Below are 20,468 nucleotides of genomic sequence, written 5' to 3'. Positions count from 1 at the left end.
ACGGCGGGCCTTCGGCTTTGAGAGATCCCGAGCTGCATCGCATCAATAATCATTGATCAGACATCAATTGAGCTGGCTCCAAAGCAATGGTTCTGATGTAGAGGCCTAATTATTAACACATCATGTTCAAGTGTACACAATGCGATAAATCATATCAGAGGAAAACACATCTGCATCGTCATGAGGCTACTCGTGAGTCCCCATCTCGTTGTCTTGACTGACTATTGAGCATCCCCCAAACTGACAGATGATTAGATATGCAGCAGCCTGCTTCAAGCTGTCCGTTTTGCAAAAAATCATTTTTGAAACCGTATGAACAATCATATGCGTTTACGACTTTGTTCCTGCTACTAACCTGCCCATAGAGAGGTCACTCGAAGACATAGCAAGACATGTGCAAAGAAGCATGATCAACCTCTTCCCCCTGCGGCAAAGCCCGGAAGGAAAAGACAGTCATGCGACGAATGTTTCTCAGCAAAAGCGGCATGCGATAGAAAGTCGCCCTGCTCCCGCTGCGATGCTATCGGTCGGCAATGTACCTTTGGAGTCCCATCTTCAGCACTCGCCGTCGGCGCCCGCTTACTAAAGCTGCCAGCGACATTGTCTATAGCAACCCCTCGGGGTGGTCCTGTTCACACCAATCCTTTTTTCTTTCTTCGACACTTTGCCAACCCGGCCGTTAAAAAGGACAGACTTGCGATAGGGGAAACTGCCAAGTTTTCCGTTCGCAGGAATCTCGACTCGATCTATTCTCATCTTGAAGATGCGCTTGTCCCATCTGATCCACTAGCAGCATTTCCCGAGGATTTAAGGGAATCAGACTTCCCATTCCTTCTTTCGTCTGCTATGGAAGACTCCCTCATTTCTCAATGCCCGTCCGACGCACTCTTTCCTTCCAAGCTTTCCACTCAACTAACGGAGTTGGTAACGGAGCTAGTCGAAACCTCGAAATCCATGACATCTGCTGGCGCAGAAGATCCGGAAATACTTGATATGATGAAACTCACAGCGTTGTTTGGAGTATCTAATATTTCCATTTTTATCTCAGCCTTTTTCCAGTCGCTGCACTGGCACCTACCCATTATTCATTTCCCGACCTTTGATCCTGGAAGCATATCAAGTCCGCTTCTGCTCGCTATATTTTTGTCAGGCGCAACATACACAACGCCCTTGGATGGTGCTTCTTTATCTCCTTGGATATTGGATGTAGCAGAGGAGTATATTTTTCGACACATTTTGAACCTGACGACGACTCCGTCGTCAAATGATCCTATGAATATATCGCCTACAGTCCAACTGGTGCAAGCAGCTCTTATCATGGAAATGCTCCAATTCGGGCGCGATGACATGCAGACGAGGCGTCGCATTCGTATCATGCGGCACCCGTGCTTAGTTTCTACTATCCGGTCACTGGGGATTTTCCAACTCAAGCGGCGCACGGCACCTAATGCTCATGACGATTGGACATGGAGAGCTCTTGTCGCCGAGGAGGTGTGCATACGGTATGTCGATTTGCTTCACTTTTCTTTCCCGGATATTTGCTTATGTGAGACAGAATTGCGTGCTGGGTCTTTCTAGCAGATGGCTTTCTTACAGTATGTTTCAAAAACCACCCGGCATTATCAATATTTGAAATGGATTGTCATTTGCCATGGTGTGCCGAACTATGGGAAGCCGAAGACGCCGCAGCATTTGCCCAGATTGCATCTGAAAGATCAACCGAATATCCCATACCCCCTTTGAAAGATGTAGTCACACAACTTTTGGAAACTCCCGATTCCGAAACCCCAATTCCATGGAGCCATTCGTTGTCCGCAGAAAATCTTTTAATTCTCATATATGGTATGTCGCTTGACCACAAAAGCAAGGCGCCCTGAACTAATTTAATCCTTATAGCCATGAGCTCTCTGGCCTTTCAAACCAGGACAGGGCTTTTAAAATTCCTTCCAATTAACACAATAAGTCGCGGAGCCAAGAATTGGAAAAGGATATGGGACTCAGTGATGGATTCCCTGAACCAGAAGCAATTTCTTCATCTCGGCTACCCCAAACATGCCGAGGAGTTGTGGTGGCTGCTCACGGCTACGTTGGATATCGCCAACCAGCCTGAGGCTGGCCTTGCATATCTTAACCCCACGGCTACCGATGAGCTAGCCAATCTCAACGATTTCATGCAGCACTTGAGCGGAGCCAGCAGAGTCCAACGAAATTGAGATATTATTAATGATTAATGATACATGCTATATACAGACCAAAACTATATTCTTTTCCTTCACATATCTTTCTTCAAAGCTTTTGCGGCCTTTGTAGCCTTGTCTTCTTCATTCTGCTTCATTTTGAAAGCATCCTCCTCGGGGATACGGTATGTCCCTCCAATACGATCCCATAAGGTAATGTACTGCCCATAGTTATAATTGAAGTGCAAATGATGCATGGTATGACACGCCGCACCATTAATAATCTTAGAAGTAGACAAGTACTCGGCATCATCTAAAAGCACAAAATTAGCCATATTCGGAACGACAAGGATCCCAAGAAGAAGAACTCACGAATCAAAACAGTCCACAACGTAACAAACACAAACAGTCCCAGATAAGCACACTTCTGCAGCGGAAACAGAAGCGGGAAAACATGATACGGCAAGCTCTGCGCCCACCCATCCAACGGGTGAAACGCATAACTAGCATACGGCGTCGGCACCACCCACTTATGATGCGGCTTATGCAGCCACCGGTACACCAGCGGGTGATGCAAGCCGCGATGAATCCAGTAGATCCCGGAATCAGTGAACAGGATGAAAAGCGGGTACTGCAGCAGCGTGTAGCCCCAGAAGGGGGACTCGGAGCTGAAATCGTACAATTTTGAGAAACCTCTTATCTCGGCGACGAAGAAGGGCGCTGTGAGGAGGGATATCACGGGGATGGAGGACATGCCTTGGGCGATTTCTTGGGAGATTTGATTGGGGAGGAAGCGCGGGTGTTGGAGCATTCTTTTGTCGAACATTGTGTGGTAGAGGATGAAGCTGCCGGCGAGGTATAGTAGCCAGGCGAATATTCTATATAGATAGTGGGTTAGTACGGGATAGGTAGAAGGGAGAGAGAGAGAGATGGATAACTAGTTTTAGAGAGGCTTGCTTACAATGCAATTAGGAAAAACGACACGCCCTGTCTGAGGACATAGTCTCGTTTCCAGAGACTTGCGTAGGCCAATTCGGATGCTTGCAATGGATAATATACACCGACATGTTGATTGACCGGTGTTTTAAAGTCCCAGGTGGAGGAATTGTTGCCGAACGATGGATCCGGTAGGAGGGAAGCATAGCACCGGTCGAAGACGAAGGTGTCGAGGATATCTAGGATGATATCCATTTTGACAATTTTGGGTTTGGACTTTCTTGCACGATATGCAGGAACATGATTTTTCTAGAAAAGCAAAAGAATTGGGGTTTTATAAGGGTGTGGCTACGGGTATTCCCTACCTGAGGATACCATGGGGAATACCTACATGGGCCCACTTTACGGTGATTCCCTACCAAATCATCAACCCACCCCGGGAATGACCTACCAGCGGGGAATCCCTACATGAGTTGATAAGGAGTAAAAACCCGCTTTTATTTCACGCCACTGGACGGTTATCCGGATGCCCGAGTCAGCTAACTCGATCGACCCCTTTATTCTAGACGACGGATTCTGGCCGTGGACTTCAAAGTTCGGGCGCACTTGGAATTTTTGGAGTGAAAAAGTCGAGTTTGATAGGCTTCATTACTCAAATTCGGTCGCATGATTGCTCACACAGTTGCCAGCTTCTCACATTGCTGGTTTTCAGAAGTTCGAAGGAGAACAAAGTATCAATAAGTCAAGTATGGCGTTGATATATCCGTGAGTAGGCCATGAAATCAGCGATTGAATGAAAGGAGAATATTTCAATGTTCGGAGGGAGAATAACGAGAGGAAACTCCAACATTTGAAGCCACCACAGGAAAGCTTCAGCATCCTAGAAATCGTGAGAGGAGTGTTACCTAAGCGCCTCCCCGTATTACCGAACATTGAAGCCCCTTGGGGCAACTTGACCAGGCAGGCAGTGCCTTGGCTTTGATGATGATAAGGCCGGAACCATTTGTGTCTCATAGCGGGGAAGAACCGTCTAATCTTAACGTTAGCGTATTTGCGGGGCAATTTTAGTGTCGATTGCCGGCTATTCTTATACCTTAGCGGATCCTTGCTTTTTGATAACAGGCTCAAGTGCTTGCCTTCAATGTTTAAGAATCTTTCAAAATCCTGGTCTTCGCAAGTCTCGCATAAATCAATGCAAACTCTTCTTGCATCGCCCTCCAGTTTATCCAAGAAAGCTCTTTGAATATATCTCGGTTATCGTCAAATACAGCTTTGAGCATACATATCCCGGTGGATATCATACGTACATTCAAGATGTCAACCCCAATCCCGCACCCATTTGATCCTCTAACACCACTGGAGATCATCCAGGTAAAGAAAATCCCGTACAAGAACCATTGCAAGAGTGCTGATTAGATACTGAGGGCAGGCTGCAAACATCGTCCGAGGCGAGTTCCCTGGGCAATCGCCTAACTTTCGTGTTATAACACTACAAGAACCACCCAAGAAAGAAATGATCCTTTTCTTGGAGCAGGAGCATCAGGGCCAGCCACAAACAACGCGACCTGCTCGAAGTGCTCGTGTTCAAGTTATAATTAGCAAACAATCGAGCTGCAATGAAATGGTCGAGCTCGTTGTCAATATCGAGAAAGGCATTGTGTCGAAGAAAGAGAACTTGGCTGGGAAACATCCATACATTGACTTCGCATATATGCAGGCAGTTGAGAAGGCCTGCAGAGCCGACCCGAGAATTGAGGTCGAGATTCAGAAACTCAAGCTACCAGAAGGCAGCACCGTGGTTATCGAACCTTGGGCGTATGCCACGGATGGAATAAGTGACATGACTGAGCGCACAACAATGGTAGGCGATCCCCAATGACTGATGCAATGCGCTGTTCTAGTCATACTAACAAATCCCACAGTGCTGGTTCTACATGCGCCTTTCTGAAAACCAAGACGCGAACTACTACGCATATCCCTTGGATCTGTGCGCTGAAGTATCTGAGCAACTCCAAGTGACCAAGATCTACCATTTGCCCTCGTCTGAAGATGACAGTGTTTCCGACGAGGCCCGACCATATGATCACCAGAAGATTCATTCCCCCGAGCTTAGCGAGTACCACCCCGATCTGCGGCCACCCCCTCGCACATCGACAAAGCCGTATCACGTCGTCCAGCCACAAGGCCCATCTTTCCAAACCGATGGCAATCTCATCACCTGGGAGAAGTGGACAATGCGCGTGGGATTCAACTACCGCGAAGGACTGACCCTCCACGACATCCGCTACGACAACCGCAGCTTGTTCTACCGAATGTCGCTATCGGAGATGTTCGTACCATACGGTGACCCCCGATCCCCATTTCCCCGCAAGGGAGCCTTCGACCTTGGAAATGACGGCGCCGGGATCAACGCGAATAATCTCCGTCTTGGGTGCGACTGTCTGGGTGTGATTAAATACTTTGACGGCTGGCACAACACCATGAGCGGCGAGCCCGTGAAGCTCCCAAATGTGATCTGCTGCCACGAACAGGATGATGGCATTCTATGGAAACACACCAATTTCCGCACGCAGAATGCGGTTGTTACTCGCTCGCGCATCCTGGTTCTGCAGACTATTATCACGGTCAGCAACTACGAGTATATATTTGCGTTCCAGTTCGGCCAGGACGCCTCTATTCATTATGAAGTGCGTGCGACGGGAATCCTATCTACCAGCCCGATTAATATCGGTGATAGCGTCGGGTATGGAACCGTTGTTGCGCCTGGTGTTTTGGCACCGTATCACCAACACCTGTTTTCTCTTCGAATGGATCCTTCCATCGATGGAACGAAAAACTCTCTGCAGGTTGAAGAGTCTCACGCTTTGCCCATGGGAGATCCATCGATCCATAACCCCTTTGGAGTGGGCTACACTACAAGTTCTAAGATCGTCACTGAAGAAGGTGGACTGGATTTAGACGTGTCTAAAAATCGGACCTTCAAGATTATCAATGAAGGAATCGTTAATCCAATCACCGGCACACCGGTCGGATTCAAGTTGCTGCCGTGCTATAGCCAGATGCTTCTCGCTCATCCGCAATCATACCATGCCAAGAGATCGGAATTTGGTAGCCATGCTCTATGGGTGACTCGGTACAATGACGATGAGCTCTATGCCTCTGGGCGCCACACTATGCAATCACTTGGTGGCGAGGGAATCAACTCAGTCATCAAACAGAGGAGGGATGAGGAACTTTCAGTTGGGGCGAAGACGAGCGTGCGTAATGAAGATATAGTCATTTGGCATACTTTTGGATCGACGCATAATCCGCGCATAGAGGATTGGCCGGTCATGCCCGCAGAGAAAATGGTTGTTGGATTGAAGCCTGTGAATTTCTTCTCAGGAAATCCCAGTCTAGATGTTGCTGTTTCTTCTCAGAGGAGTAACCAAAGTATTTTGGTTGAAGATTTCTAGGAGAGAATTATTCTCAACGAGTGACTAGATTAAATTTGAAGCTAACTCGACTCTGACTGCCAGTAACGATGTTGAATCGTTGCATATCTGCGCAAACAACAGTAAAGCATAAAATGACCAATGACATGTTGGATGTCTCCCATGCATATCCATGATATGTATCAACCGAGAAACGAAAAAAAACAAGAATCAAAAACCAAAAACCAAAAACAGCCAGGGATCCAGTGCACATATACCAGTCATGGTATTTGCATGTCGAGAAGACCGGCCGGGCAATTTCACGACAAGACACCCAGGTACCAAAGGGTGTCTTTTCGTAAAATTGCCCGGCCGGTCTCCGCTTGAGACAAATGCCATGACCGGTATACTCACAGGAGTATCAAGATACTAAAGAGCCACAGTAACCGCCAGATGCTAATATAAAGAGGCTTTCCAGCCCTTCTCGAGAGGGCCACATGGTACCCGGTGTGTCCCTCTCGTCAAGGGCTGAAAAGCCCCTTTACCATGGCATGTGCCAGCAACCATCGCCGCAAGGGTATCTGTATACCCCTCGGGAGATGCGACCTATCAAAAAGAATCAGTCAGCGAAGACCATTGTCATCATCGGAATTTTGTTCAAAACATACCCGAGGATGTCCATCAGATCTAATCCAAGTCGAGTAAAAGGACAACCACGTCGCCCGTGATCGCCAGATCCTTGCCGCTGTCTAAATAGACTGCTCCCACGATGGCCTCCATGGTGGTTGCCATTAGTCGGCTAGGGATTACCCCCTGGGCCGACGGGTTCAGTCTAATGCAGGAATCGATGCCCAGGCTGAATCCGCGCTGGGCTAGATAGGCATTACAAGCCTTGGTGTTCTGGGCATTCGTCATTTCCACTTTTTATTGAATTAGCATCAAAAATAGGGGCAAGAAGGGGTGGGGGCTCACTTGTAGACGCATTGCTCTCATATCCGCGCACATAGAGAATGAGTCTTATAATGGCATCGCCGATAATGGCAAGGCGCTTATTGCCCTCTCGGCGCGTTGTAGAACCGGCCGCCTCTAGTGACTGCATGGGCAAATCAGGGTCTCGTGGACTGTAGTGTATAATCGCTTCAAGATCGGAGATAGGGTCGAAACTATTTTTCGGAAACCCGGGCATGGTAAGAAGCCAGAAGATTGTAAAAAACTTAAATGATGGAGAATACTGTGAAGGAAAAGATGTGTATAGGTAGAAGAATAGTGTGGAAAGGAAATGAGATTGGTATTTAAGGAAATTTGGGCGCTTATCCCTTCATTCACGAGTCGGACGACCCTCACGGTCTCACCCCGCTTCCCAAATCCAGCCTTGCGTTGGAAAGCAAGGCTGACTCCAGCTGCTTCGCCACGTCAACTTGCAGTGCCATCCTTAGCATTAATTGGCCGACAGATCCTGAGAATCGTGCAAAGTGCGCATCTTACGTCAAAAGAGAGGAATTCGCAGCAAGGCATATCAATTGACCGTAAATTGAGCCTACGCTTCCACGTTTCTGAATATTTAGTCAGCATGATTCATTTCAAAGGTAGATGAGTTCGATTTTTTCTTAGCGTCAGCGGGACTCTCGAGACGGAAGAATCCGGTGCGACGTCTGGCGACTGCCCAGGTGCAGAACGATATTTCATTTTCAACGTTCAAATGTTGTTCCGCAATGCTGGAAATAGCGGATTTGTACTGTCCTCCCGTCTACCCCTCTACTACTTGGGAACCTGTAATTTTTTTTTGCAGCACCTGATTGGCTGAGAGATTCAAAGTGGGTCCAAACAGTCTTTGACATCTGTCTCTGATTGGCCCTAGAGTCGGTCTTAGTCAGGTGATTCCAATTATGCTACCAGTTGACCATCTCCCTTTTGTAGGTTTCATGGACCCTAAGCTTGTTGATATACTACTGTAGATACTCGTTCAACTATAAAAATAAAATCCCAAGGTCGAATTCTTTGGATCAAGTCAAGGTCATACTTTAATAGTGTACATACACTATTTGCGAATTTGGACCACGCGGACAAGTGCTTCATGTAAAGTATATGTAGTACAATCTACGAGTTGAAGACGAAATAGTTCAATGTTAGGCAGAAAATGCTGTATTCCTATCGACCACCATGACCAAAGTAAAAACTAAAACAATGAGTAGAACCCGAAGACAAGAAGAATCCTGAAAATCCATGACAACCAAAGCAAAAAAACCATAGAATCCGCACCACAACCACAAGAAAAAAACCACCGAATGTTTTGTAAAATTTAGTGAGCCCCCCAACGAGTCGACAGAAAAGGGAATCAACATAATCCGCCACTTTCCATCATCCCCTGTCACCTGGGCAATCCACGAGAATCAGCATGATGGACCTCGCGCCTTGAAGCCCTGCACTCTCAATCCTCTCATCAAAATCCGAAGATCAGCCCCAAGAGGAAGAAAGCAGCAAGGAAGGCACAAGGAAGATCAAGCCGTAAAGAATGAACTGGACTGATAACGATATCGTCAAAGCAAGTGGGTGTTGTTGGTCATGTTCGGAAAGGGTCGGTTTTGCGTCGATAAATTGTTCTCGTGTGTTTGTTATGCAGATTGTGTTTTGCATTTCATTGCTGGCCACGCTGGAGATCAACGAGGCAGATCTCGCAGCGCGACGATTGGCTGAGATGGCAGGATGGGTGCATCATGTAAGGAATTTACATGATAACACAGCCGCCGCCGGGGGAAGCTGTAGATGGATATTAGAACGAGGATGTTTTGCTTGAGCATTGGAGTGACTTACCCTTAACGATGGCAGAGTTGCGGATCTGAGTGTTAGGAGACATTTTGAAGATGGTTGGGTTGCTTGGAAAGCGAAAGATTGTTTGAAGTGGAGTGGTGATTGGAGTAGTGGATGAGGAGAGAAAAGGTTGGACAGAGGGGGAATCTTGGAAGTATTTGTACCCCGGGACGAGGAAGTGAGATCTATTAGGGTGTGAATGTGATACAGGGCCAGGATCTGATTGAGGCGTGGAAAACAGTACTCTCGAGATATTGGTGTGGGGTCTTATTGATATTGTTCCTTTCACTTTCTTAATATTGTCCTTGATCTTTCAGTTTGAGTGGCGTTCTAAATTGATAAAGACCAGAGACTCGATTCGGAGATTCACGCTACATACTGGGAGTATCAATGAGACTTTGAATTGATCGTTAATATTGTTGTCTCCGGCACAATATCAGCACAAGCGAGAAGGAGCGAGGCCATGGAATGGCGTTCTTTCTCTCAAAACGCCATGGCAGTAGGCATCTCAAAGCGAGAAGGAGATAAGGAAGAATGATATGACGAACAATACTAAGTGAAAGAAAGAAGTTCACACTGAGCGACTATGGATTGATGATCTCGAGATATGAGTTGAAGAATTAAGTTCAATCAACAAAGAGAGTGTCGCCTCGCCTATGGCTTAGTATTGTTCTTCCCCGGAACAATACTAAGCTAAGGCTTGGCAGGCACCCACGTGGCACACGTGCGATTATGCTTAATTTTTCAATTCGCTCGGTTTGTTTTGAAATTGAAATATCATTGAGAGCTACAGATCACGCTGTTTCAATTTAGGTACAAGTTGAAGATATTGAAAACGCAGATTCGTGAGTCATATCAGTAGGACAAATCAAACATAGAAGTATCAAGTGTAGATGGGCTCAGTCAGCTCATTCAGGGTCAGGCCAGTCTTCGCAATATCCTCCTCGCCAAGGAACATCAAAGGCATCTCCACCAGATTACCCTTGACCTGGCTGAGCAGTTCTTTGACTTGCTTCGCGCCTTCCGGACCAGGGGCGAAATCGTCGCGAACAACGTGGCCCCACTGGTATCGTGCCGGTCTGCCTCCCTGACCCTCAGCCTCTTTATCGGCTCCGTGGAAGTAGTACTCGTAGAACTCTTTGTATGTGGCCCAGTTACGCACGCTGTCATCGGGAACAGCGTGGAACACCTTGCGGAAGACTTCGGTGTTGGCGTGGGCACGTGAGTTCCACAGACTTTGCAAAGTATCCGAGAGCGGATCGGAAACAATCTTGCTTTCGGGGCAGTCAAAGTCAAAGTGGTTGGGGACACCGACCGGCTCAAAGTTAGCATCTGGTTGCTGGTAATCTTGTGGGGGAAGAAGTCCCAGATGCTTGCGCATCAGCTGGCGACGGAGAGATGAAGCAAAGCGACTGGCGGTCCAGGGCTGGCCGTTCATAGTGGAGTGGATCGGAGTAAAGTCTTCGATAATAAGTGCAATCTCCGAATCATGCTCTCCGAGCTGCGAGCGATCGTTCAAGTTCGCCGATCCGCAAATCACAACGCGATCGTCGGCAACCATGACCTGTTGTTTCCTCTGTTAGCCGGATTCACTGTGAGTGCAATTTTCTTTTGGTTACATACCTTGGAGTGCACGTAGAGCTCTTCGCTGACAAACGCATCGATCTCAGCATCGGGATGACCGTTCCACGGAACATTACGAATATCCTCTCCGCCCAGCATGTAGCATGAGCTAACGCTGTTCCATTGTCCAGCGCCAGGTGCCTTGCTTCCCGGAACCTGCTGAGCAGCGTGCTGGTACTGCTGGAATGGAGCAGTGGGATCGAAAACACTTCGAGGAGCAGGAGCGGCAGGAGCATTCTGCTGACCATAGTTGATGGGAGCTGAAGCATTCTGGTCATATTGATGACTCGCGTCGCCATAGTTCACACCACTCTGCTGTTCCGCTGCAGCCATGATGTTTCCGTTGTTGATTCGATCATAGTTGCGGAGGTTGTAGAATCGAATGTAATCCATGGGATTATAACCCTCCTTGGCGATCAGCTCCATAATGCTGTTTCCTCCTCGGTTGATCGAGTTGTACTGGAACTCCATAATGGCCCGCGTGCCAAGCATTTCATCATCGCGGAGATCACCAGCAAAGCAGGGCACAGAGGGAATCACCACAATAATCTTGTACTTCTCGCCGGCACGAGCAGCACGAAGAATACGCTCCACAATGGCGGCACCGATGGTATTCTTCACAGGGTGTTGGTGGTCACCAGTAGCAGTGATGAAGAACTGGTTCTCGATGTAGACAAAGTGCAGACTGTTCTTGATGACAGCAGCATAAGCGTTAGCAATGGAGTGCTCCAAGGGGCTACCATTGCTCCACTTGGTACAGCTACGCACAACCTGGCAAGACATACGGCCTTGGGTTTGCTGCGATGCAGGACGTCCGTATCCGGTCAAACGATCCTGATACTGATGAATTTGCCCAGCAAGCTGTCCACGAAGTGGGTTAACGTATTTGTTGAACTTTTCTTCGTAGCGCTTTGGCACAAATCCACGCTCCCCATCAGCGTGAGGCTGATAGTGCTGTGGTGCAAATCCACGCTCGCCGTCGTGGTGCTGGCCATCCAATCCGCGAGTGCCAGAATGGGTTTCCTGGCCTGGTGGAGGCGGGTAGTAAGGTGCTGGGGTCTGTGCTTGGCTCTGATTTCCCGAAGTTTGATTCTGGGATTGGTAGTAGGGAGCTTGACCCTGAGACTCGGCATGAGGCGGGTAGTTTTCAAAGGATTGAGCCGGCAGCTCCGAAGCACTAGGCGGTGCAGGTGACCCGTAAGATGTCTGTCCATGCTGCTGCTGCGAGTGGTAGGGGGCATTTCCAGGCGATTGGCTGGGAGCGGGCCCTGGGGGTGGAGGCGGGAACGAATTTCCAGTGTATGAATACTGGCCCGATGTATGATCCGGTAGAGCACCACTGGAGTAGGGAGGAGGGGACTGAATGTTAGAGGGAGACTGAGACTGTCCCTGGGGAGGATAATCGGTCTTTCCGGATTGCCAGGACTGAGCAGAATGCTGCTGCTGTTGGCCTTGTACAGGTGTTTGAGAGGCTTGACTGGGAGCAGGTGGGTAAGTAGAAGACTGATATTGGTTGTAAGATGGAGTCTGGGACTGCTGGGGTTGCGGCGGTTGCTGCTGCTGCTGCTGCTGCTGGGGTTCGGTGCTAACAGACGACTGGCCTCCGGATGGCTGGCTGTTTCCAGCCTGCCAGGAAGGCTGGTTTTGCTGAGGCTGCTGTGGAGGGTGGGACAATCCTGCTCCCGCCTGAGCAGCAAATTGCTGGGAGGGCTGCTGAATCTGAGGGCTCGCCTGTCCACTGGGGTAGAGATTGGGCTGCTGTTGCTGGCCACCCTGCTGCTGATTAGATGGTTTGGGCTGTCCATACAGAGCTAGCCGTGCGTAACGCGACTCATTTCGAGACTGATACTTGGCATCGTAGATGAAATTCCATCGCTCGACAAAGTGTCGGCGCAGATCTTCAACTGCAGCACCATGTAAACTGATTGAGATATCAGACCAGCCCATGCGAGACGAAACCCTCCGGTCCAATTGGTTATTCTCCCATTGAGCTACATCATGGAAGTCCAGAATGCGAGAGTTGTTGTAGTCTTGACCCGGGAAGACTGTCTCACTCAGATCTTCCGGGTGAACATCGGCAATTGCGTGCTGGTTTGTATCCCAGCGGCCAAAGCACAGATCAAGTCCACCCATGAAGGCAGTCTGTCCATCGATCAAGCAGAGCTTCTCGTGATGGGCCCAGTATAGGATCATCTCGTCGGTGGCGCCATACACTCCTTTAAGCTTATCCTTATCCATGTGAGTAAGACTGGCAGAGTCTAGCGTCAGGTGCTGGAATGCATTTTCGATTTCAGCAGCGACTTCGTGTCCCGGCAAATGATCCGGGTGGCGGAAGACAGCAATGTTCGGATGCAGGCTTTCCAGAGCCTTCTTGGTGTGGTAAGAGGAGAGTGTCAATGCCTGGGTGACCTCTTTGTAGACGATAATGTTCACTCGCACACCACGCTGGGCAGCTGCCTGCAGCATGCGGTCCAGCCGGTAGTTTTCATTCTTTGTCGGTGGCCGTCTGAGATAGAGCTCGGGGGAGAGCCACCCTGTTCACCTATTAGATGTCGGACCCACATTGGAAGAGCTGGGGATCTTGAAACTTACAATCCAAAATCCAGATGGATTCCCGTGCATTTTCGAGGGCGCGAGATACGGCCCAGAAATAGCCGGCGCCATCTACATACCACTTCACGTCGTTATGTTCACGCGGCGGCGCAAAGCTACCGAAGCGATTCTCGGTGGTTGGGTTGGTGTGGCCATATTGGGCATAAGCCTGGGGATCGATGGTGCTACCGATTTTGGTAGCCCATTCCGATCCGTACCCAGCAACTGTGCCTTGGATCTTGTCCAGAAAACCGGAAATTTTATCTTGCTTCTGCGGCTGTCCGTGGTACTGTTGTTGTTGTTGATATTGAGGATTAGGGGTTTGATTGCTGGATCCGTATTGAGGGGGCTGATTCTGATCCTGATACGCCTGCAAATGAACATAAATATTAGAGAGAGGGTTTTAAGTTAGATTGAGGTGGTCATACTCCCTGCGGTGCGGACTGGTTGGAAGATTGGTTGTAGGGCTGAGCCGGTTGACCCGAGGGCTGCGACGAGGTCTGGTGGCTCTTGTAGAACTTCTTGAAGGTGTCACCTAGACCCCGCGAAGAGTCGCCATAGCCCCTCGAGGATTCATTGTAGTGGCCATAGGCCAGGTCATCATTCTGCTGCGACATGATCGTGTAGGGGGGAAATAAGGAGAAAGAAATGAGAGAGTGAGACGCCTGGGCGGGGATTGTTTTATGAAGCTCCGATGCCCCGCTGCCCAGCCACGATGGGGTTCGTGGCTGTGTCGTAATACGTATAGCTTGTAGTACTAAGTAGCAATAAAGGGAAAAGCCAATAACTTATTCTGGGTGGATGCTCTAGGTAACAAGATTCAGTTGAGTCTCTCGGTTCTTTTTGACATTTAAATGCAGGTGTCAATGTCAAGCCACCTGTAGGTTGTACGGACATGATGCAGCCCAATCGGCCCCAATGTGATGCCATCATGCGATCGGCAATGGCCCCGCGTCAGCTCAGTCAGATCACTTTTTTCCCGCAACATGCGCTCTGTTCTGTACACGGAGCTTTTGTGCCAAGAATGTTCTGGTTTGATCTATCGATCTTCAGCTGCTGATACTAACACATTATTCAAGAAGATGTTGATTTCTCTAATCCGTGGTTCCTGAATCCAAACATTGAATGATTACGTCATCGAGCATCACGTTCTAAAAATAAACAAATTTGTGGATTATGTAATACTTTATGTACACATTTCCCTCTTGAACCTTTGTGATCTGTCTCTTATTCTAGGCATCTGGAGTCCTGGACACGGCCCATAATGCACTTGGAAAATCGAGGCATTTATTGATCTTCGTATACATCCAACTGAGAATGAGCACCAAAAGTACCCAAACGTTAATCCGGGAGGGATCGGCAGGAAGCATCGTTCTCAGTGACACATGGAGATCTAGGACAGCAACTTAATTGAGAAAAGAAAACAATATCGGAACTGAAGGTTGATGAAATGTGGGGAAAGATCGCGTATTTTCTTCGGCATTGCTTCCCTCTATGCCCAGGCCGTTTTAGCTACAATAACTATAATCAGGTACCTAGTATGCTATCTAGGTGATACTAGTAGCATGTCAGATAGTAATCGTACTTTGGTGAAACGAGATCCCCGCACTTCGTATGATCTAATGTGATACGTACAAACCCCGCCTAGATAAAGAAAGCCTTAATACTCCAGCTGTTCCTGCTTCTTCCATCAATCCAGTGTTTCCAATTCTCACCATTCATCTTCTAAATCAATCAATCACAATGTCTCTAGCAACTTTAGATGTACGCGCAAAGCCCTCCCCATAGACCCAATTCCACATTAACACCAAACAGGCCTCGCAACATCCTAATCTCCCCGAATCCGCCATTGCCCTTTTCGCTGCCAAGGCAACAAAGAAATTGAGCTTTGAGCAAATTGCCGCACATATCGGCCGCAATGAGGTTGCCACTGCTGCCATCTTTTATGGCCAAGCTAAAGCATCCGAGGAGGACATTCAAAAACTCTCCGAGCTCCTAGATATCTCCCACCTTCTACTCGACGGCTTGCTGAGTGGATTCCCGGATCGTGGCCGATCAGTGGAGATGCCGCCAAAGGAGCCACTTATTTACCGACTCTACGAGATTGTGCAGAACTATGGGTATGCATACAAGGCAATCCTGAATGAGAAGTTTGGAGACGGAATCATGAGTGCCATCTCGTTTTCCACCAAGGTGGAGAAAGAGACAGATGCTGATGGTAATAATTGGGCCGTCATCACCCTGCGTGGTAAATGGTAAGTGGGAGATTTTTGTTGTCCGTTGGCTGTCAGAAAAGTCGCATCTAACAATTTCCAAGGCTGCCATTCTCTCGGTTTTAATGGGAACTTTTATCCGGGTCAATGAGCCAATTATTGATTGATGGTGCATGTTCTTCTAACGCAGAATAAGTGTTCAAATCTGTCTTCCAAGATTGTAACAAAGTATCGGATTGACTTGTTGAATCTTTTTATGCCCAGGTATTAGTACAGTGCTATACCAGATAACCATTGGACATCGTTTTTTTACGACAGATACGGACATATTGGCAGTGGAAAAAATGAATATGACAGATCATTGTGTTCATGAAGTATGGGCATTTCAAATCCACTATTCAAATCTCTGACTATCAGGGTGTACAAATTATTAGGGAGCAACGTAGGTTTCTTTTCCGACATAGCGCGTCATTGTTTTGATATCAACCTTCCTTTTCAAGCAACGCGACATGACGTTTGATTAGTCTCAGATCTATCTAGCGGTCTTAACTCACAACATTTGATATTTCGAGTGACGAAGTCGCGTCTTCTCCCACACCCACTCTTTCTTCGTTTTTCAACTCTCCCAAATCGGACCTCCCCAACCATAACGCGCACCACTGCGCCTTCCTTCGCCAACATGGATAATTCACCAAACCCAACCCCCCGCAGGATGACGATTGACTCTTGGGAAGCAGTTCCTCCCGTTGTGCCATGCACTTACAAGGATTGTTCGCTGAGTTTTCAAAATGTGGAGGATATGAGGGAGCATAAGAAAAGTGACCCAGATCACGCTTACTGTTCTCGATGCCAGCGAGATTTCTTCGATGAAGATGACCTGACAAATCACAAGCTGACTAGCCCCATGCACAAGATCGTTTGTCCTTACTGCGATCTTGAGTGCATGAGCGAAGGTGGACGGGAGTTTCATGTCAAGATTGTGAGTTGATGCGCCATTTTCCTCATCCCGTTCCCCTACAGATATCCTCCTCCTCGTTGTACTTCAAACTACAATTCTTGTTTCTTGCAATTCTACTCAACACCAACAACCAAATTATCCAGCATGACGCCTAAAAACATATTATATGCCGTCTTGGACTAACAAATCACAGTACCATCCCGCCAGTCAGAACATCCGATGCACAGGCTGCGACGTTTTCTACAAGAATGCCTCAGCCCTGATCCGCCATCTTGAGCGCAACCTTTGCCACAATATCCCGGTCCTGTGCAAAACACAACAGGAAGCCCAACAGAAAGCGAAAGATAACCCGGGAAAGGAATATGTTCCTGGCTTTGTAGTCAGCGGGTTCCAAGACATCCCCATCAAAGTCACCAGCCCTATCAGCCCCGGGTCCAAGCAAACCCACGACTGGACCGCCCATGTTTTCAAGAGCGAGCACACAGGCCACTTCATGTGCCTATGTGGATACGAAGCGGTCCTCGAAGCGGATATTAGGAGACACGTTGCGGTGGATCTACGGCTGAACAAATCTGTGTATGTTTTGGTCTATACTTCGTGCAGTTGCTCATACTATGGCGGAGAAGGAATTTTGATGCTAACTGCTTTTTTTTTTTCAGCTGCGTCGCATGCGGAAAGGACTTTACCTCCACTTCCGCTCTCGTGAGTCACGCCGAGATGGCCACTGTCAAGTGCAATATTCGGAAAAGTGACGGGTTTAGTCGCTTTATCACTGAGGCTACTAGTGGCCTTGTCAAGGTTGATGGGGAAATGCCGGGTGGTACCAAGCGGCTTGTTGCTGTAGGAGTTGAGGAAGCAAAGGTTGCTTATCATGGGCTTTTTGGGGTGGTGGCTGTTGTTCGGAAAGACAAGGGAGCTTTTTGGTAAACTTTTATCGGGGGAGAGATTCGGCGAATAATGATTCTGTTTTCATGGAAGTGGGTGGTATGGTTCGGTGTCGTCTAGGTTTGTTTTTCCATTAAGAATGTATTAGTCGGTTGTTCTTGATGGAGAAGATTAATTCACACAAGTGCTTGCCTTCAGTTTCCTTCTCAATTCTTTGGCGCTCGTTAGAACACCTACTAGACAGTAGTAAGTATTGTGATAGTATGGGATATACTTGGTATTGCCTTGTGAGGTTGAAAGTAGATGTAGTTTGCAACCAAGGCAGGGCCATAATGCCACAGTTAGGAATGACTGCTTGTCAATGTTCCGAAGGTTATGATATAAGAGTGAGACTCCGAGAAGGGGATGAAAAAATTAGAAAAGCAATAGTGAAGGGATAGGGAGGGGAGCACCCATAGCCACAGACTCAGAGTTGCTAAGGGCTCCTTTATATTTAATAATTTGAGGATAAATTCCATCCTGGCACCCACGTAGTCCAACTGGTTCCACCCTTCGGGACCTCAGCCAGCTCTGGATTTGCGGCCCCCACTTCAGGTACACTGGGCCCATCCACGATGGGGATACTGAGTAGTACGGCGAGCCTAAGAGTCGAAGCCTAAGTTGATCCTGGCCTGAGCGGGACAGCGAGAAAGTGCGCCGCGGACCTACTACAAAGTATCTGCCCTCTTTTTTTTTTTTTTTAAATTATGAAACTATTTTATTTTCATCTTTTTTATTTGATTTGATTTTGATTTTTGAAGTTCGGAGGAGAGTTCTTAGTATGAAGCCGTGATGCATCGATGTCGGGAGTGAGTGACTTGTTTCTTGGGAAATCTTTATGTATTTGTGCTTTTTACCTCCCTGGAAGTCCCTGGTTCGATTCCCAGGCTGATCTTTCTATTTTCCCTTTTCGTTTTACAAAACTTCAAGTGATGACGCTGGACTAAATGCATATAAAGACTAGAAAAATCTCTACTTGGCATCCACTGCAGAAATACCACCTAGGTCATAGCTGTTAAATATTCATATCTACAATACAAAAGTATTGCTCTGAAGAGATCCCTCTATGAGATACGGCTTTAAGATACCAGATAATAATGATAATAATACACAGTTAATAGAATTATTTCAGCTAAAATGGGTATTAATCAAACAGGTGCTTGGCTCCAGTCGAAGGAACGTCCATAAATGACGAAAGACTGCGAGACGCCCGTAAAAAGACAAACTCAACATAATAGGATGCAAAACAATAAAGGATAGCGAAGAAAAAAAGAATCAGCCACGAACGATTTTTATGGAGAGCCAACCATCCAGAACGGCAAGGTAAGCAGCCTTATTGAATGCTGTTTCCAAATGGTCCCAGCATGCCATGAAAGTTATCGCTCATACAAAGTGTTCCCTGATTCGCAGTGGCGTTCACGTCGTGATTTGATCGTTAAAGAATGTGGTCGTTTAAATCGTACGGATCGAATAATGGTATTGAATGACATGGACAGAGCGCTTAGCAGCAGTCCTCGCAGCACTCGAAGCACAAGAGACCAGCGCAACTAGATATAATCAGTACAAACCCTTCAAGGTGTGGAAGAGTAAGCTATGGGCGACTACTCACAGGCCACAGCAGATGTCACCACCGCCACCACCACGCAGCTTCATCATATTTTCCTGGGAGTTCTATTGAGATCATCGTCAGTAAGGTGAGCAAAGAGAGGATCTGAGCGAGCGCAACCACATACGGGCTGCTCGGAGACGACACGCTCGGTGGAGGGCGCATTGGGACTGGTAGGCTGCTGGTTCTGCATCTGCACAGCGGCAGTATTCACAGGCCAAGTGGCGCGGGAAGACTCCTGCTTGGAGGAAGAGAACCAGCTGAAGAAACCGTTGAAAGACATTTTGAAATCGAAGAGATTCTGACTTGAATGTGAAGAAATGAGAAGAAAACGGAGGAAAGCTTAACTTTCTGGAGACGATTTGAGATGTGATGGGTAGAAAGAGAGAAAGAAAGAAAGGAAAAAGAAAAGGTGGGGAGAAAGTTTGCTTTTATCTGACGTCTAGCTCGGAGGCCCAATATACGTAGTACAAGTATGGATGATGCATGAACAGCGCTAAGGCCAACGTCAACGCTAACGCCAACAGTGAAAGTTAAACCTACTTTATTACGCTGCTAACTCCACCTACGTAAGTAGTGCTCGCGCCTCGCCGCTTTTTGCTCACTGAGTAAAATTATGGAGCATGGACTGTATCTCTTGGAATGAAAGGCCGTTTACCGACTGAACCAGGATTGTGTTGAAATTGAGGCCGGTGACTTTATGTGGTTGCGGGCGGAATCGGTGGGCTCGCGTTATCAGGTACGATTTTGAAGCCAAAAGACCTTCTTCTCTCAGCTACTATCTCCACACATCAAGAATTTCAAGCTAAGAATCCCGGGGAACAGGTGATCTCTCTTTCTTCTCGTCTCGCGAAGGCTTGATCAGCGACAATGTACTCAACTATGAAATTGTCCTCTCCCCGGGCCTTATCGTCAATTCCAGACCGAAAACTCGCCGATGTGCATACTTCAGCACAACAGCCAAGGATGATGTTGAAAGATTGAAGGCCTCAGCTGAGATTTATACATCGGCTCTGGAATATTTAAACCTAACCACGGCACTTCAGGTCTGACTGTTCGCTTACTTTCGAACCTGGCCCTGTGTCTGTGCTCAAAAAGTCAGCATCACAGGGCGGAAAATCTCTTGGTGTGAATGAGAGAGGTCCTCTGGTGGGAACATTTGAAGCATACACAAAGATGATGTACCTTTTCCAAGGTTCCCTCAAGTGCTTAGTGGCC

The 20,468-nt window shown here is 47.7% G+C and overlaps 8 protein-coding genes across 8 annotated transcripts; 4 read left to right on the top strand and 4 right to left on the bottom strand.

Moving 5' to 3' along the window:
• Positions 1 to 122: 122 nt before the first annotated feature.
• Positions 123 to 2,213, top strand: N7466_000249 (uncharacterized protein; the record flags this gene model as incomplete). The annotated part of the gene is made up of 5 exons (XM_057159647.1): positions 123 to 192; positions 256 to 310; positions 366 to 1,502; positions 1,556 to 1,842; positions 1,897 to 2,213. 5 exons carry the CDS (start codon positions 123 to 125, stop codon positions 2,211 to 2,213), a joined length of 1,866 nt encoding a protein of 621 aa, XP_057025895.1.
• A 59-nt stretch (positions 2,214 to 2,272) lies between these two features.
• N7466_000248 (sterol desaturase family protein) lies at positions 2,273 to 3,368 on the bottom strand (the record flags this gene model as incomplete). The annotated part of the gene is made up of 3 exons (XM_057159646.1): positions 2,273 to 2,490; positions 2,550 to 3,055; positions 3,139 to 3,368. The coding sequence occupies 3 exons, from the start codon at positions 3,366 to 3,368 to the stop codon at positions 2,273 to 2,275; spliced, it is 954 nt and encodes a 317-aa protein (XP_057025894.1).
• A 1,059-nt stretch (positions 3,369 to 4,427) lies between these two features.
• Positions 4,428 to 6,568, top strand: N7466_000247 (amine oxidase; the record flags this gene model as incomplete). Its single annotated transcript, XM_057159645.1, has 3 exons — positions 4,428 to 4,484; positions 4,543 to 4,974; positions 5,036 to 6,568. The coding sequence occupies 3 exons, from the start codon at positions 4,428 to 4,430 to the stop codon at positions 6,566 to 6,568; spliced, it is 2,022 nt and encodes a 673-aa protein (XP_057025893.1).
• A 645-nt stretch (positions 6,569 to 7,213) lies between these two features.
• N7466_000246 (ribonuclease III domain-containing protein) lies at positions 7,214 to 7,712 on the bottom strand (the record flags this gene model as incomplete). The annotated part of the gene is made up of 2 exons (XM_057159644.1): positions 7,214 to 7,446; positions 7,499 to 7,712. 2 exons carry the CDS (start codon positions 7,710 to 7,712, stop codon positions 7,214 to 7,216), a joined length of 447 nt encoding a protein of 148 aa, XP_057025892.1.
• A 2,505-nt stretch (positions 7,713 to 10,217) lies between these two features.
• pld2 (putative phospholipase D (PLD)) lies at positions 10,218 to 14,166 on the bottom strand (the record flags this gene model as incomplete). Its single annotated transcript, XM_057159643.1, has 4 exons — positions 10,218 to 10,898; positions 10,958 to 13,491; positions 13,550 to 13,919; positions 13,978 to 14,166. 4 exons carry the CDS (start codon positions 14,164 to 14,166, stop codon positions 10,218 to 10,220), a joined length of 3,774 nt encoding a protein of 1,257 aa, XP_057025891.1.
• A 1,126-nt stretch (positions 14,167 to 15,292) lies between these two features.
• Positions 15,293 to 15,888, top strand: cyn1 (putative cyanate hydratase; the record flags this gene model as incomplete). Its single annotated transcript, XM_057159642.1, has 3 exons — positions 15,293 to 15,313; positions 15,365 to 15,804; positions 15,867 to 15,888. 3 exons carry the CDS (start codon positions 15,293 to 15,295, stop codon positions 15,886 to 15,888), a joined length of 483 nt encoding a protein of 160 aa, XP_057025890.1.
• Positions 15,889 to 16,441: 553 nt separating this feature from the next.
• On the top strand, positions 16,442 to 17,647 carry N7466_000243 (putative C2H2 finger domain protein; the record flags this gene model as incomplete). Its single annotated transcript, XM_057159641.1, has 3 exons — positions 16,442 to 16,741; positions 16,914 to 17,296; positions 17,380 to 17,647. The coding sequence occupies 3 exons, from the start codon at positions 16,442 to 16,444 to the stop codon at positions 17,645 to 17,647; spliced, it is 951 nt and encodes a 316-aa protein (XP_057025889.1).
• A 1,602-nt stretch (positions 17,648 to 19,249) lies between these two features.
• N7466_000242 (uncharacterized protein) lies at positions 19,250 to 19,533 on the bottom strand (the record flags this gene model as incomplete). Its single annotated transcript, XM_057159640.1, has 2 exons — positions 19,250 to 19,315; positions 19,378 to 19,533. 2 exons carry the CDS (start codon positions 19,531 to 19,533, stop codon positions 19,250 to 19,252), a joined length of 222 nt encoding a protein of 73 aa, XP_057025888.1.
• Positions 19,534 to 20,468: the final 935 nt, after the last annotated feature.

The sequence above is a fragment of the Penicillium verhagenii genome (genome assembly GCF_028828195.1).
Source record: "Penicillium verhagenii strain IBT 33310 chromosome Unknown utg000002l_segment0_segment0, whole genome shotgun sequence".
NCBI lineage: Eukaryota > Fungi > Ascomycota > Eurotiomycetes > Eurotiales > Aspergillaceae > Penicillium > Penicillium verhagenii.
This window is presented reverse-complemented; position numbering and strand designations above follow the sequence as displayed.